This window comes from Lonchura striata, chromosome 8 (assembly GCF_050655825.1).
Source record: "Lonchura striata isolate lonStrDom1 chromosome 8, ASM5065582v1, whole genome shotgun sequence".
Lineage (NCBI taxonomy): Eukaryota > Metazoa > Chordata > Aves > Passeriformes > Estrildidae > Lonchura > Lonchura striata.
This window is the reverse complement of record NC_140710.1, coordinates 5020441-5036535: the sequence shown is the minus strand read 5'-3', so window position 1 is coordinate 5036535 and position 16095 is coordinate 5020441. Positions and strand designations below refer to the sequence as shown.

Here is a 16095-nt window from a genome sequence, read left to right as displayed (position 1 = left end):
AGATATTAGAAACTGCATCAGAGGGTCAAATACCATTGTAAGCACACCAAGCAGGCCCACGGGGATGGGATCTTGTTTTACTCTCTCTGCAACCAGGTCCACCAGCAGCATGAGCATGTTGTAGATTCCTTCATGGATTTCGGTTCCCCACTTGTGAACAGCACTGGATGTCAACAGCTAACAAGGAAAATAAATACAATTTTTAAAAGTCTGAGTACAATCAGAAACAAGGACAAAATGATCAGCTCCTGAGACTGTTTTCTCAGAATAAATGTTTCCTTGGAATGCACTATCTGGTCTGTTTTTCAGATGTTCTTTCTGCACTGTTGGCTTAAGAGTTAATTCAATTTGTAATTTTGTGGAAGAACACCTTAAATCACAGTTTATGACAGAAAATAAAATCTATCACAGTGTTTTCTCCATTTGCATGCACTAGGAGAGATCACAACCTTTGCAAAGAACAACTAATATGAAACAAATCTGTTTGCAGATTGAACACACAAGTATTGAATCTTGAAACAGGCAGCCATAAAGCTGCACTGATTCAGCTGAGGCAACCATTTACCAATTCACACTTTTTGAGCAGCAACTATTGGAAAACAAAGCACATGTACCAGGAGAAAGAGGTATTTAATGCTGCTTCCACCTACTGAAACATGTTCTTTAAATCTGGTTTCATGGTTGTTTATAAAGGACACTTAGCTGCCATCTGCAAATTCATTTAATTTCTGCTGTGTCTGAACAGAAGCAGATAAAAATCTTAATAGTTTAAATACAGTCTTTTTTTTTTTTTGTACCATTAATAGAGTTTCTTGTAAATATTTCAGCAAATTCTAATTCAGCACATCCTGAACTTAGATTTCTACAGATTATCCTTCTGGAGGAACAAACTACATTGTTTATTTCATATGCAGAAAATACCAAGTGATATAAAACTATTTTATGTAAGACTAGTACTCTGATCATTAAATGGAAAAAAGAATTTTCCCCTTAAAACTTCTGCCTTCTTTAAATGAACTTATATTCTCAGTATTTTAACACTAGGACAAAGTAACTTTTTAAAGGGTATGTACATGTTTTTATACATATTATCTAAATGCTGGGGAAGAAATTTAGGCAGTACCTAAAGTGGATGGAATAGTGGGAAGTCAATTAGCTTGAGGAGCTCTACAGAGCAAATTCACAACAGCCCAGAGAAACACAGGGCATTGAGAACTGGGGTGAAAGATAAAATTCTAAATGGATTGTGAAAAGAATTTATCAACCCTCTGAAGAAATAACAGAAAGTATAATAAATGGAAATCTGACCATGAACTTGCCACCAGTGGCCATATCCAAGGGTTTTTAAACCTCTCTTTGGGCTCTTGTAATTAAGACAAAAAAAAAAAAAAAAGAAAAAAAAGAAAAAGAAGAAAGCTAAGTGGTAGAGTTGGCCAGAGTTACAGAATTGGGACCTTATATTATTTAAATTTAAATTTCTATGATTTTAATCTAGGAAAATATTTTGAGTGTGATTTTAATCTAACAACCCATTCAGTAGTTGCCTGAAGTCTGGATTACAAAACACTGTTTCCACCACGAGCAACACAAAGAAACATTGAACTGGCCTACTGTACCTACTTACCTTTTTAAATGCTTCGGGCATGCATCTGTCCATAAACCTCTTGCAATTCTCATCAGAATCAGAAAGACCTTTACAGAAAAGAGAGTGCTTTTTAACAGTATTTTTAAAAAATTACTTTTTAAGATGACCTCAGAGACCTTGTTGCAAATTTGAGGGAACACCAACCCAAACTAGCAGTAGTAAACATGCTACTGTTCCTTCATAACTAGCATGCTTTTTAAGCCACAAAAAGCATGACTTGAGAGAACCTGCCTTTCAGAATTAAGAATTAATTTCCCAATACCTTTTACAGCTTTTTAAAGCATTATTAACACTGTAAGTAACTTGTAAACTTCAGAGTTTAAAACTGATACATTATATGTATCAATTCACAGCCTCCCTCCAAAACCAAATTAAAGCACAGCCTTTTAACATAGATTGGAAACTGAGAAGCAAACCAGAACCACTTAACAACTTCTATTCTTCCAAGAGATGACAACATTCCTTTAGTCTGCCATCAGGCATGACTGAAAAACTTAATCTTGTACTCTCATTATACACCAGTTGTTGGGTGTGGTTCCTCCATAATACTCTTAAACCGAGCCAAAGTACTGAGTAAGAAGAGTCAAATTCAGATCTAATGCAATATAAGCACTTCACCAGGGAAAAATAACCACTTATACAAGAATGGTACAGCAGGGCTTGAGATGACAGCTTGCTTTTATGAATGGAAAATACCCAGCACAAGGAAAAACAAAAAACTCAGTAATTTAGCTCAGAAAAAATGTAATTCCCACAATTATTAGAACATAAAGAAACATGTGTGCCACTTTTTGAAAAAAGCTTTAGTAAACAAATTACTTTAGAGAGAAAGAAAAGAGATCAATGATGTTTTTACAGCATTGGGTAGAACAATTCACTGTTAAACACTTTCCAAGAGATGTGACTGCTGTGCAGGGTGTAAGTAAACAGCAGTAAGATTAAAGTGAAAGGTGCAACTGCCCAACATTCTGTCTGTGACACCCTCTGAACATATAATCTGTGTAATTGTGAAAGGGAACTTACCCAGTCTTGCCAGGTAGGTGGATGCAATTAGGCACTTGCCTAGAGACTCCTCCCTCTTGTAGGGTATGGACCAGTGATCTGTCAAAACTCTGCTCTCCAGCTCATACAAGTTGGTTGTTGGAAACTCAATCCCTTCACCAGAGCAATTCCCATTTTCATCATTTTTCTGCGGGTGAAAAAACAAAGTTCAAGCAAAACAGTTTCCTAGACACATTAAAGGGTTTAGAAAAGGCAGCTGTGCTTGTAACAAGCATGTCAAATTCTCAACCCTGAGGCTACTTATGTTTTTCAAAGTAGAATTGAATATTTCAATTTGAATTGAAGGGATTACATACCTGGATATATTTCATGGAGGTGATAACTACTATGTTTACATAACTAATTGCTAACTAATTGCCTATTTAAGCAGCAAATCTTGTTCCATAGCATATCAGATCCTAGAGCCAGGTAAGTACTTTCAGTCCCTGGAGATTGTAGAGTACAAATTTTGATCTTCATAGATCTGCACGTTAATCCTCTGTTCAACAACTGTAGAATACAGGAATAGTTTACTCTAAGGGAAGTTCACTGCACCCCATCACACCAGAAATATAGGATACTGTTTCAGTACATCAAGATTTTCTTTAACTCACTAATAATCTAAAGAAAAACCAACATCAAATATAGTTGTCCAACAAGTTAATGTAATTGTCCTTCTGAAGTCATAATGTGTTACTTGGAAGGTAAGAGGAAAGAGGCAAGCAGGTGACTACTTTACAAGTCTCCTTGCTCGTGGCACTAAAGAGCAGCTATTTCTGTGTACAGGACCCAGAATTACCCCCTGCTCTCCACTAAGTGCCATATGAGGTAACTGCCTCAGCAGCACCAAAGAAAGAGTAGGCAAGTTATTCATTTATTTTCTTTTGTTTATTTTTTAACCTCCCATAGATGCCAGCTACCCAATGTGTCAAAGAGTTCACAAGGACTACCTTTCCCTGCCTCCACAACAGCAGGCAAAGCCAGCAGGAGAAAGGACAGAATGTCTGGATCAGGCCTGGCAGCGAGCAGGAGCCACTGTCCGAGACAGTGGAAAACAAGAGCAGTGATGGTAACAAGATCCCACTGAGAAAGAAGCCAGGGACATGGAGGGAGAAAGGACTAGCAGGAAACACATTCCAAAGTAAAAACCAGACAGTGGCAGGAAAGTGAATGGAACAACTACTAAGGAATAAACCAAAAGAAAGAGGTGATGGTATACCAAGAACAAAATCAATGTATGCACACAAGTGTGCTTCCAGCTCTCCCACTGCATTTGCTATTTGTAGGATTAGACCTGATTTTAAAAAGCGAATGTGTAATTCACTTTCATCATGGTTCAAAACTATTAAGCCAAGGGAACAGCAATTGTGCAGAGCCTAACCTTTAAAGTTCATGGACAGCAGGCAGGCTGGACTTACTAATGTTCTGCAAAGCAGCAGGACAATTTATAGCAGCAGAACACTGCTTAGAAAAAAAAAATATATTAGTATTTGGGAAATTAAGCACTGCCTTTCTCCAATTCCCTACTAAACACTTTGTCCTCAGTTTGTCTTTATGGGAAGTTGTACTTTAGTAGACTTGAGTATCAGCTTCAGAAACTGTGGTCACCTGATCCAGCACTGTGCATGGAAGCCTGATGTAATTCCCATCTAGCAAATCACACCCTGTTTAAATACTTCAGGTTTTGGAGAAGGGTTCTTTGAAGGTCTTCATGAAAAGACCATGAAAATATTCAGAAGCAACTTTTTTAGGAATCAAACTGTTAATTATAAAGCTTCTGTAAAGAACACCCATGCAGAAAACAAAACCATTTCCTACATAAAACAAGTGTGCAGTTATAAAGAAAGTGCTCACAGTAACAGAGCAGGAATGAGCTTTTAATATCATAAAGACAGACTGAGTATAACTTAAACACCCAATTGCTGGGCATTTAAGGACTGCAGTTCAGCCTCCACCTGTAGCCAAGGAAAGTGACATTTCAACAAGTGTTGCAGAAAGAGAGCAATAGTTGCTTCATTCCCTAGAGGAAAGTGTCCACATTAACTAAATGCTGCGACAGCAACTGGTATAAAGAGGTGCAGAATAGCAATGCAGACCTTCAACTGTAGATGAAAACCTCCTTCTTGTTCTGTTTTCCCATCTACATCCAAGCAATGCTGCTCATTATCATTGCCTGTTTCCACACAAGTGATTGCCAGGGTCCATGACAAAGAAATTCATATGGAAACTGAAACAATACATGTTCTTCACTGTACATTCAGCTCCCACATTATCCTAAATTATGCTCAGAACACATCTGGACTATTGCTAGATTGAGTCTACCAAGAGTGCAGTGAAAAGATGGTTTTACACAAAAAATGAGTGTGGTATTTGGAACATTGCCCTAATAGTAATGGGAACTATTTGCATTGAAGGAGCATGCTTTTGGCACTTTCCAGGAATCAGAGGCAATGAGGCTTCTTGCTTGACAGTGCTCTGCTACTAAAACCATGTGCGGAAAGTATCAAGTTCATTTATTAATTTTAGAACACACGCATCCACATAGCTTCACAGCTACTGTGAAACCTGTGACAGTCTCAAACACACACCCAGGCAGTTTAAAACCCAAATTCTCCTCCAAACCATTAATAAATTTAACATGCTGCATTTCTGGGAGATTACAGCAATGTTCACATTATATTAGTGCAGACTGAGTTGTGTTTCTTAAACCAAATCCACTACAAGAAACAGTCTCCTTAAAGCTGCTCTTTCATAATTAGTGTCTTTCTGCACATGATAAAACCCAAACTGTTCACCACCCAATTTTTAAATCGATTTGGGCACTGCTCTTTAAAGTGAGGGATTTATTACCAGCAGCTGCTGCAGCAAGGTGAAACGTCAGCTCAGTTCTTGCATCATCTTATGCTGGCTGGAGATCTGCACACAGATCTCACACTCCAACACAGCCTGGAGAATTCACTTCTCTGCTGACATTCGCAAATGCCCTGAACACCTATCCACAATTAATGCTCTTTAACTGAGGAGCTCAGGAACTGTCACTGCAAACTCGACTGACAAAGGCCCATGGAGGAAATACAAGATTTTGAAGAAAAATTATGGTATATGTGAAAGTAAATAGGCTACAAGGCCATGTCAGCCTCCCAAAAAGTGATTTTCTCAGTCTTGGCTTTGGGGAATTACATGGGGTTTGTTTACTTGTTTATAAATATATATAAAGAGCTATCTTCCTCCCCTCAAATAGGTGACTTCAGAATGCTGTCTGCCATTCGATGATGATCTGTATCAGGACTCTGCAATTCTGGCTGAATAGACTTAAACTGGCCCCCAGCATGCCAAGGATTTGTACAGATGTTCTTCCATAGAATAGCAAAAAGGAAAAAAAAAAAAACCCAACCCTATTCCTGGTAACCAATAAGTCATCCAAACATAAGCTGTTAAAATCACTCTTTTCTGCAGTAGGAAGTCATAGTGCACATCATAAATCTGTGAATATTTCTGCAGCTGAGATAATGAGGCCAACAAACTTTTGCTGACAAACCTTTAATATGGTTTTCCATGCCTTCTGATATATCTCTTACTGCACAAAAGCCCTGAAGATCCCCTTGTTCTAACAGTCTTGACTCTTCTGGTTTATTTTCAAGGTGTGAAAATGCAGTTATGGCTAAACACACACACAAGCTCCCAGGAGAAATACCCTCACAGGAACAGGTTCATGCACTGATTCAAGATTCCCTCTCTGGGGACCTGGCACCTCCTAGATTTGCTTGCAAGCCTGAATAAACAAAATTGGTCCAACATCTGATCAATAAAGCATTGCTTAAACCTGTAGCATAAAACCTTCTACTGAAGAGTAACACAGAACAAAGACTAGCATAAAAAGTGATATATGAATTAACTTTAATTGCCAAAAGGTCACAGTTTAAAGCTTCAAAATGTATTCATGCAGTATTCAGTTAATTAACTCATCAAACACTGTTTAACTAAAGCCACTGACAGTTCCCATAACAGTCACTTTACATAAAATAACAAGGAGTTTAAGACTTGTTTTCATTCTAATTGGCAGCCTTAGTAATGAAATTAAAGTCAAGTCATAATTTAAATTAGTTAATTTGATTTTGATAAGAGGCTACCAACAGAATCTATTCACCATAACTAAATCACATTATGTGCTCTTGAATCCAGTATAACTTAGGAAACAAAACCCCAAAGTCTTGTTTCTTTCAACAGGCAACAGGATCAGACTTTCTAAGACACCAGCAGACCAAGCAGCTAACTCCACCTCATTCCTATCTAAAAAGTAATTTTCACAAAATAACCATCATTTCATAGCCAAGAAAACAGATTTTTGAAGTTTCATTGCATTGTTAAAAAAACAATCACAAAACCTTGTTACCATGTACCTACAAACAGGACAAAGTTTAACTGCTCTGAAAAGCAGTAATGAAAAAAACACATAAAGCCAGAAGTAGCTGACAAAAATTTTAGGTCCACCTTTCAGTTTTTATCACAGACATAGTCAACATAAAGAAATCAATTTTCCAATGCTACAGCTTTTCCAGCTGCCAAGTGTCAGCAGGGATGCTGCCCTCTCCACAGCCCTGCTGGACTACTCACAAGTGCTTGCAGAGCATTGCAATGCTCAGGTGGAGGCAAGGTGAGAGGAATACATCAAATACCCATAAAACCAGAATATTTCTCTGTTCTGATGTACTGTGTCCATCAATATGAGGGAGAAGCTATGAATCCTGAAGTCATGACCTGACAGTCCCTCCACCTGCCAGACTATTGATTAAAGCACTTCTTAGTTTCACGCCTGGATGTAAAACCTTTTTTTCTGTTAATTAACTCCTAGAAGGGGGATATTCCATTACCTAGAACTCAAACACAAGTGTAAGAATTCAAAGCCTTTCAAATACCTCAAAGCTACCACCTTGTACTTACACATAAATACTAAGAACAAGGTACTGAATGTTTAAAAAAACTGTCACATTTTCATACCTGTAACCTGTCTGCTTTTTATAAACTGGTATTACAGATGGTTAAAGAACTTCTATCTCTTGTTGAGTGGCAGATGCGGGAATCAAATTGGAGAGTATTTCCCAGCTGCCTGTGGCTGCACTCAGATTGAATCCATTGGACCCACATTGCTAAGAGCAAGCTTGGAATCCTCCTGTGAATATGTCAGCATTAGTAAGACTCAAAAAATAGAGTCATGTATGGAATTTCCACATTACGATTCTTATCTGGCAATAAGAAAACCCACTGTGATTTCCTGAATGTTTTACTGACAAACATACATTTACTTGCAAAGTATTGTCACAGTTTTAAACTGTTTTAAGTCCTAAAGAGATAGAGCATCTCACCCTTGAATTTTCATCCAGAGAAACATATTTGGATGCAAAAATTTTAAGTGCAGCAACAGACAGGAATGTTTTTTGTTGTTTATGTTCTGCTAAGAGAACATAAGCTTGTTGGTGAGATACACAGATGTTTTGGTTTGTTCTTTTTTCATAGAAATGAAGCTCTAAAAATTTCTACTATGGACTACTTTACACAAACAAATACAGTCTTGTCACAAGAAAAAATGCTAGTATTTTGTCATGCCAATATAAAAGGACGATACCAATCTACTACTAAAGGAAAATAAATCCTCTTTTACAGACTCCACCTAACTGAAGTTCATCTGGACTATCATCCCATCATAGAAAAACCCAATTTATTTAGTGAACTTTCTTACAGAAGGTTTTAGACACTGACCTTAACTGAGAGTTGCACTAGGACACCATCAAGGATGCATGTTTATACTTAACCCTTTGTAGCTATAAAGGATTGTAACAAATTATAACCAAAAAAACCCTATGGTTCCACCTTCCATGTGCCCCCCATCTCTCACAACCAAGAACTGTGTAAGACTGGGAATAAAAACACATGAATTTGAAAAATAAAAATAAATTCAGCAAAGCTGAGAATTAACTCAGAGTTTCTGGAAACATGGTGTGTACTCTCTCCCTGATTTCCAGGGTGATGGTGTGGTGTTACCAGGCAATACTCCCTGATGTACTTGCCTGCTTGTTCAAATATAAACACAGTCCTGAGCATCACAGCAAAACAAAACAACCGAGGCTCTGTAAAAATAGCACTTGAATTAAAACTTCCATTTAACTTCAAAAATATAAGGAGCTTCTTTGCCCTTTTATACTGCTACTACCACAGTATTCATTGAAATCTGAGGCAGAGATTCACTTCAATCACTTTTGGCAATGTATTTTGAAGTCTGGTAAGTTGTAGGTGGGAGAGAGGTCATGGAAAGCACTGTTAGGAATGCCATTCATAAGGAATCAAGGAAAACACTTATCTTCCAAGTGTTTTCACTATTGTCTGTGGATATATTTAAAAACTGACTCCATTAGTGTAACTACAAACAGCCAGACTCAGAGTCAACACCATTATTCCTCCCAACCCTCGAGTTTTCATAAGCACAAAACCTCATGCTTGTTCCAAATAACTCAGAATAACTTAGTGTGATATCAGCTAAACATTGTGCTTAAAAACAATAAAACAATGAATCACAAACACTTAACATTTCAGTACTTAAAATTAAGTCAATGCTTGCATCCTCCTTTGCCAAAACACCAGGAATTAATAGAGAAGTGCTGCAGAACCACTACATAAAGTGTTTACTGTAACATTTGAGTGACCAAAGGTCAGGCTCTGGAAAGGGAAATTAATTCAATATTGCTGCTAAACACTTATCTATACTTTTGTTCTACTGATGCATAGTGAAACAAACCAGAAATTACAAAGCAGCTGATTTTGACAGTGCATAATTCCAAAATCATGACTAACTAATATGAAAAAAAAAATGTCTAAATGCCTCTCAAGATTGTTCTGCTGGGCACCAGAAAAGCCAGAACTGTTGTAGTGTCAGGAAGATCAAGTGGCAAAAAACACTGGGAATACTGGCTTTTAAAATTAATTTTTAATTTGGCCCCTGAAACATATATATCAAAGGCTATTCCTACAGCAGCACAAATACGTGTTTTTTTTTTCAAAATAAAAGCTTACAAAAGAAACAGCCACTTCCTCTTTGCCCCCCTCATACAAAGAGCTACTGTTCCTTAATCCAAAAGCAATCCAAATGATTTGCTGGAATTAACTTCTAACACTGGCTAATTTGTTTTTATTCTCATTCTTCCTCAGTATTTCACTTCCTTATTAAACAGCTGCCACAGAATAGCACTGTAAACTGGGAAGATGACCAAAAAATGCTTCCAGAGGACATTATAGCAGAAACACTTCCTGCAGCTGAGAATTTGGCTGTACAGAGCTGTCTCCCACCTTCACTGACCCTGCAGGCATCACCTTCACCAATGAACCAGTAATTACACAGTGCTCCTCTCAATCCAGCAATTACTCTAACGATCACATTACATGATAATGACTTTGTGAGTTATTCAAAACAAAGCTTACATTTAAAATTAACCAGCTGCATCTCTCAGTATCACCGCCACTTCCCTAACTTTACGTAGCATCCCTATTAGTCTGTGTTATATCAAGAATGAAACCCAGAGTATTTGCTTTCAAATGCTTTCAAGGAAGTGTTAATGGAATCAGAATATAGAAAGAGGTTCCACACCAGGGCCACTCATTTTTGAAAACAGTGATGCTGAAAACCAAGAGTGCTAAAATACTAATTCCACTTGACATTCTGATGGCATCCAGCCAGGGACTCGATGCCAGAATCCACCACAGAGCTTTATTTGATTGCTTAATTGTTTTACAAGGCCAGTTCGTAGACAAGCCACACTGTAAAACTTCCACATGAGAATGCAAGAAATACTCACTTTTGCAAAGCTCAAGACTACTTACAAGAGAGGAGACTGACTTTAAATGTGCAGAATTGTAGCATGAAATCCATCTAATTTGCTTGAAGGCTAAATACCTTCTTTGTCTTTAAATAAATACAGCTCCTTCCATTCAAAGATCAAAGAACTTCACAAACCTAACGTCCATGGTTCTCCTAATAAAGCACACCCCATTATCCTCATTTTACACATTAAAAGCTAAAGCACATCTGTGGCAGAACTGCTTTCAGTCCTGAGCTTTAATAATGAGGAGAGGAAGGGTTTGAACACCACAGTTCTGCAGCATGACTAGTGAGAATGTTCCTGGCACTGGCACTCACTACGGTCACTGGCCTGTTTTTTTTTCACAAAATCCCTTCTCTTGCAGTCAAACAGCACCTCAAAAGCAATCTTGGACAAGATTAATTATAAATCTTACCTAGTAAAATCTGACATGTATGAGCTTTTGATCCAGTTCAACTAAAAAAACATAAATCAAAAGAGCACATGCTGAAGGGGACAGGAATAGCCTGGGGGTAATATAATCTGTTCATCACAATTTAGCTAAAAGGTCATAGTAATGGCTCTCAGAAGCTGTTTTAAAAGCAAATTAAGGTTGTTTTACTGAAGGTTATACAAACCATTGGTATATGTTTAATGTTTTTACCTATCCGTCCCCACAATTTCAAGTCCTCTAGTCACAATCCCAACATTTGTTTAGCTTCCTCTTCTCCACCCCATTCCTCTCGAACTCATTAAAGCCAGCAATTGTGGCACTTGTGGCAATTCATGGACACACTGACAGACGTTGTCATCACACTCATTTATAGTCTTGTCTTAAATTATAAGGATTCAGCAGCAGTTCGTAAAGCAGCTTATCTGTCAGTCAGTTGAAGAGATGAGCATAGCATCCTTCACCCGCCTCCCTCGGCACAGAATCACACTGTGACAATCTGCATGTTGCCTAAGGAATAAACACAGAAACCCCACATTCTTGCCAAATTGCAAGATTTACTTCTGTCAACAGACATAAACACAGAAGTTATGTCAAACACACAAAGTCACCTCTTGGAAAAGCAGGTGACCTCAGTCTATCAGTGTGGTTTGGTGCTACAAAGGGCAAAACTTCCAAGCAGCTGTAAACCTCAAGGTGAACTTCCTGTGGTTTCAGGAAGACTGCACAAATGAACTGAAGCCCCCTTTGCATTTCCAAGTTTGTCAGGCCTTTTCCTTTTGATGAGTTAAGTGTGGTCATGCTAGCAGCATCAATGCCAAAGGCACACCACAGCTATTAAACTGAAACTGAAGCAATTGGGAAACACCAGCCTGCTGAAACTGAAGTTTTAACCTCAGGAAATTGAAATTTATGCACACCTTCACCTTAAGCCTCATACAGAAAGAAAGCAAAGGGCATATGTTGGGCTAGCTCACAGCAGATATCTTGCTTCTGTGTCAGTTACTCCAAACTCAGACTTCAACACTTTCAGACAGCCCTGAAGACCAGCAGCCTGGACCACTGAAAAAAGATTCACACTGATTTTTAAAATCTTATCTAAAGGAAACATGTTTTAACTAGTATGATATGTATCTGGTAGCTGTGCTCCTCTCTAAGAAAACCACTAGACAAGCCTTCCTTTGATCCACATGAATGCTGAACAGATTCTAACATTATGTAATAGAGACCAAATAAGCATATGCAAACATAATGGATTCAGTACTGATTAGGGAAAATGTAAAGTGTTTAATCATTCATAGACCTATTCTTATATGCATGCTAAAGTGTGCTCAGACAAAAAAAGCATGTAAATTCAAAGTACAGACCTGTTATACGTGTTTTGAAGAATGACTGAAGCATTCTTGTTATTTTTAAATTGTAACACCTAATCCAAACTTTTGTTCATGAAGCATTAGATTGGAACATTTTACTTGGGGGAAATTTCTAAGAATTCTTCTCCAGTGATTTATCTTCTCTTTATCTCCTGTTGCTGATATATAAAATCCAAAAATCTAACACACCACTTCCTCCCCACTGAATAAAAGTTAAAACTGGTATTATGAAGAGAAGAAAGAATACACACTTGAAGAGCTGTTAGAAAGAGAAATGATACTGAGAGGAAGAAAACCAGAAATAACATCTGAATTACCACAAGACAGCATGGGGTACAATATGTTTCACCATAATGTGTATGACTACAATGAATAATATAGCTGCTTCTGCAATAGCTTTCTGTACAGCTTCATATGCCATAAGCTTCTGCAGAATGGAAAACTACTGATTAACCTGATTAATTACTGATTAACCACTTAAAGAATAGCTGTAGCTTATTAAATGTAATGTTAGATTACAGCTGACAAATAAAAAACCCCAAGAACAGACCATAAATCACTTTCCCCCTTTCATAAAATGTACGTCAAAAGCTGTTAAATTGTACTGCAGTGTTAGACAAATATGCACAGGCAACAGTTCCTGTCTCAGGACTTTTATAGATGTAACTCTTTTATTACAAAAATACTGTTTTGCATACACGTGCAGGAGCTGACAGATGCAAATGAATCCAAATACTAAACTGACGCATGAATTTATATAAAATTTCATGTAGCAAGGCACCTCAATCCTTCTGAAATGCCTGCTCTGTGCAGTGATTTTCCTACATTGAAATGTTTTGACTTCCCTTCTGTGGGTTAAAAAGAACAGAAGTCAGAGCAAACAAGAACGTGAGTGGCAAAGGAAACTATTATAAAGTGTGAGTAAATTTGATCAGAAATACAGGATGAAATAATGGGGAGGTGGGAGAATCCTCTGAGAGTTGTCAAAGTGCCATTTGTAACGGGAACAAGAGCAGGGAAAAAAGTGATTCTCTGAAGTTTACACTGACAGCTTCACTTGAAATGTCACACTGACAAGCCAGACTGTCCCAGCTCTAACTACATCCAACCCAAATGCCAACAAGAATTCTTATTCACTCTCAATCCTTCACAGGAAAGGCTGGACACCAGTTCCCAGGCGCTTCGGCCAGGGAAGTTAAGGAGCAGCTCCGTTCCTGCATGGTGCACGTGCCATCTCACAGATCACCTTACTCCACAAGCACACACCAGCAGCTTAGAGCAGCTCAGGATCTAACCCAGTTAATTCAGGGAGCAGGATCACCTCTCTTTATTCCGCGGGGCTGGACGTCAATACGCCGAGGCTATGGATACGGGTGATCTGTGCAAGTGTAGTTACGCACCAGATACGCCCGTGGATTCGGCATGAATTTATTTATGGACATGTACACATGCATGCACAGGAAGGGAGCACTCTTCTGGCACAGAAAACCCTCAGGATACTCTTCGCTGGAGCCTGGGAGGGGACATCAGTTCCCTGGCTTTATTCCTGAGCTTAAGCATCTGCTTTTGACTACTTCTTGAGCCAGACACTGTGCAAGATGGCCCTTTGGTATCACACAGAGGGGCTTTCTGCTGTTCTCACCCCTATCAGTCCCACAGTCTGGACACTAGTAATTGCCTCTTTTCTTATGAGCACTCTGTGAAGTTTTGGGGAAAAGACCAGGAGGAAGAGAAGGCTTTTACAGGAAAGCACTACAAGACTCTTCTAGACAGCAAGGAGAGCACTCTGAGTGTATCTGCTGGCTGAAGTTCTGGAAGAGGATGGAAGAGAGAAAGGCAAACAAGGAGAAGGGAAAGAACCTGGGAAAGGCTGACATTCTCCAGCACTTCTAACTACTCCAGTTTTATTTTATATCACAGTCCTAAGTCATGAGTTAAAGCTCTGTTCTGAAAAACATTTGACCTCACTGGGTTCCTATTTCAGAACTTATACTCAGCTTGCCAAAATAAAACTGTACGTAAAGTCATACCCACACTGCGCTTTCCTTCACATTGTGCAAACAGTTTAAAAAAAAAAATAGACAGCCCTTAGTCACCGGGATTATGCAAGAAGGCACAAGAGGGGGAGCGAAAAGCAGAACTCTACGGTAGCCACACATTCCTGAAATGCCAAGGGAAACCCAGCGTGCGCTTCACCTTGCAGCGATGGCAAGGAACGGGCTGGGGAGCGCGGCGGGCGGGCGGCAGGCGGCGGATGCGGGAGGATGAAGAGCCGCCGGCCCGGGCAGACCGGAGGGTCCCCGGGCAGCTCCCGCCGGCCCCGCGCCCGGGCCGACCCCCGCCCGCGGGGAGGCTGCGGGAGGCTCCCGCCGCCCCGGGACCGCCCGCCCGCAGCTCACCTCGGTCTCCACCACTTCGTGGTAGGCGGGCGGCGGGTCGAAGCCGCCCCCGCCGCCTCCGCCGTCCCCGTCGCCGCCGCGGGGGCCCTGCCCGCCGGCGGGGGAGCCGTGCCCGCCCGGCGGGCCCTGCCCGCTCTCCATGGGCTCGTAGCCGCCGTAGTGGAGGCCGGGCCGCTCGTTGGTGAGCAGCGCCACGGCCTCGTTGATGTCGTTCTTGGCCAGGCGCAGGGCCTTGCGGATGGCGGCCGCGTCCGAGAAGCCCATGCAGAGCAGCGTGGTCATGTGCTGCTCCTCCTCGCTCTCCATGGCCGCGCCGGGGAGCGGGGCAGGGGCAGGGGCTGGAGCAGGAGGAGGAGGAGGAGAAAGAGGAGAAGGAGGAGGAAGGAGGCCGGGGCCGGGGGGAGACCCCCGCGGACCGAGAGGCGCCGGGCTCAGGCGCTGCCCGCCCCGCGCGCCGCCATGTTGCCGGGAGCGCCGCTCCCCTCCCGCCGCCGCCGCCGCGGCGGCCGCCCCGCCCCGCCCCGGGCCCGCCCCCGCCCCGCCCCGGGCCCGCCCCCGGCCCGGCCCGGCCCCGCCCCGGCCCCGCCCCGGGCCCGCCCCTGCCCCGCCCCCGGCCCGCCCCCGGCCCGGCCCGGAAGCGGCGGCGAAGCCGCGGCCGGGGAGCGCCCGCCGGGCCCGCGTCACGTGACGGGGGAGGCCGGGGATGAATGGACCGGCGTGGGAAGGGGGCGTGGCTGGGGGGGCGCGCGAGGGCGGCGGCGTCGCGAGGGGAGACGGGACCGGGACCGGGACCGGGACCGAGATGGGGATTGGGGATGGGAACGGGAGCGGAGATGGGAACGGGAGCGGCGATGGGGATTTGGGATGGGAGCGGGAGCGGAGATGGGCACCGGGACGAACATGGGGACCGGGGATCTGGGACCAGGGTTAGGACCGGAGATGGGGATGGGGACGGGGCCGGCGCCGGGACCGGGCGGTGTCCCACGGAGTGCCGGGCTGGGCTCCACGGAGTAGTGTGGGGCTGCGCAGCCCGGCATCGGCTGCCAGGCCCGGCCTCCCGGCGCTGCCGCTGCCGGCGGTGCCGCCGGGAATTTCGGCTCGGGCCCGGAGGGGCGGCAGGGCGCGGCCGGGGGAGGCGGAGGGCAGGAGCGAGCGGCGGGGCTGGCGGGGCCGCAGTGCCCTCGGCTGAGGGATGGGGTGGGTTCCTCGGCCCAGCCAGCTCCCGGCCCCTGCCCACAGCTCCTGCCCCCGCAGGGACGGGTGGCAGTGGAGTGGAAGTGCTGGGAGGATGCTTTGGCTCCCGGGAGCATATCGTGGAGTTACTGGGATTACATTCTTT

General features: G+C 42.3%; 1 protein-coding gene across 4 annotated transcripts in view; it reads right to left on the bottom strand.

Moving 5' to 3' along the window:
- USP24 (ubiquitin specific peptidase 24) overlaps positions 1-15204 on the bottom strand; it is a 60106-nt gene extending 44902 nt beyond the window's left edge. For all 4 annotated transcript variants that reach the window (XM_085586210.1, XM_021542075.3, XM_085586211.1 and 1 more), the window contains exons 1-4: positions 14757-15204; positions 2669-2834; positions 1625-1692; positions 34-177 (exon numbers count right to left, since the gene is read on the bottom strand). In XM_085586210.1, coding sequence (XP_085442336.1) covers positions 34-177; positions 1625-1692; positions 2669-2834; positions 14757-15062 — 684 coding nt within the window. In that variant the 5' untranslated portion in view covers positions 15063-15204. The remainder of the gene's footprint in view (positions 1-33; positions 178-1624; positions 1693-2668; positions 2835-14756) is intronic.
- Between the last annotated feature and the right edge of the window lie 891 nt (positions 15205-16095).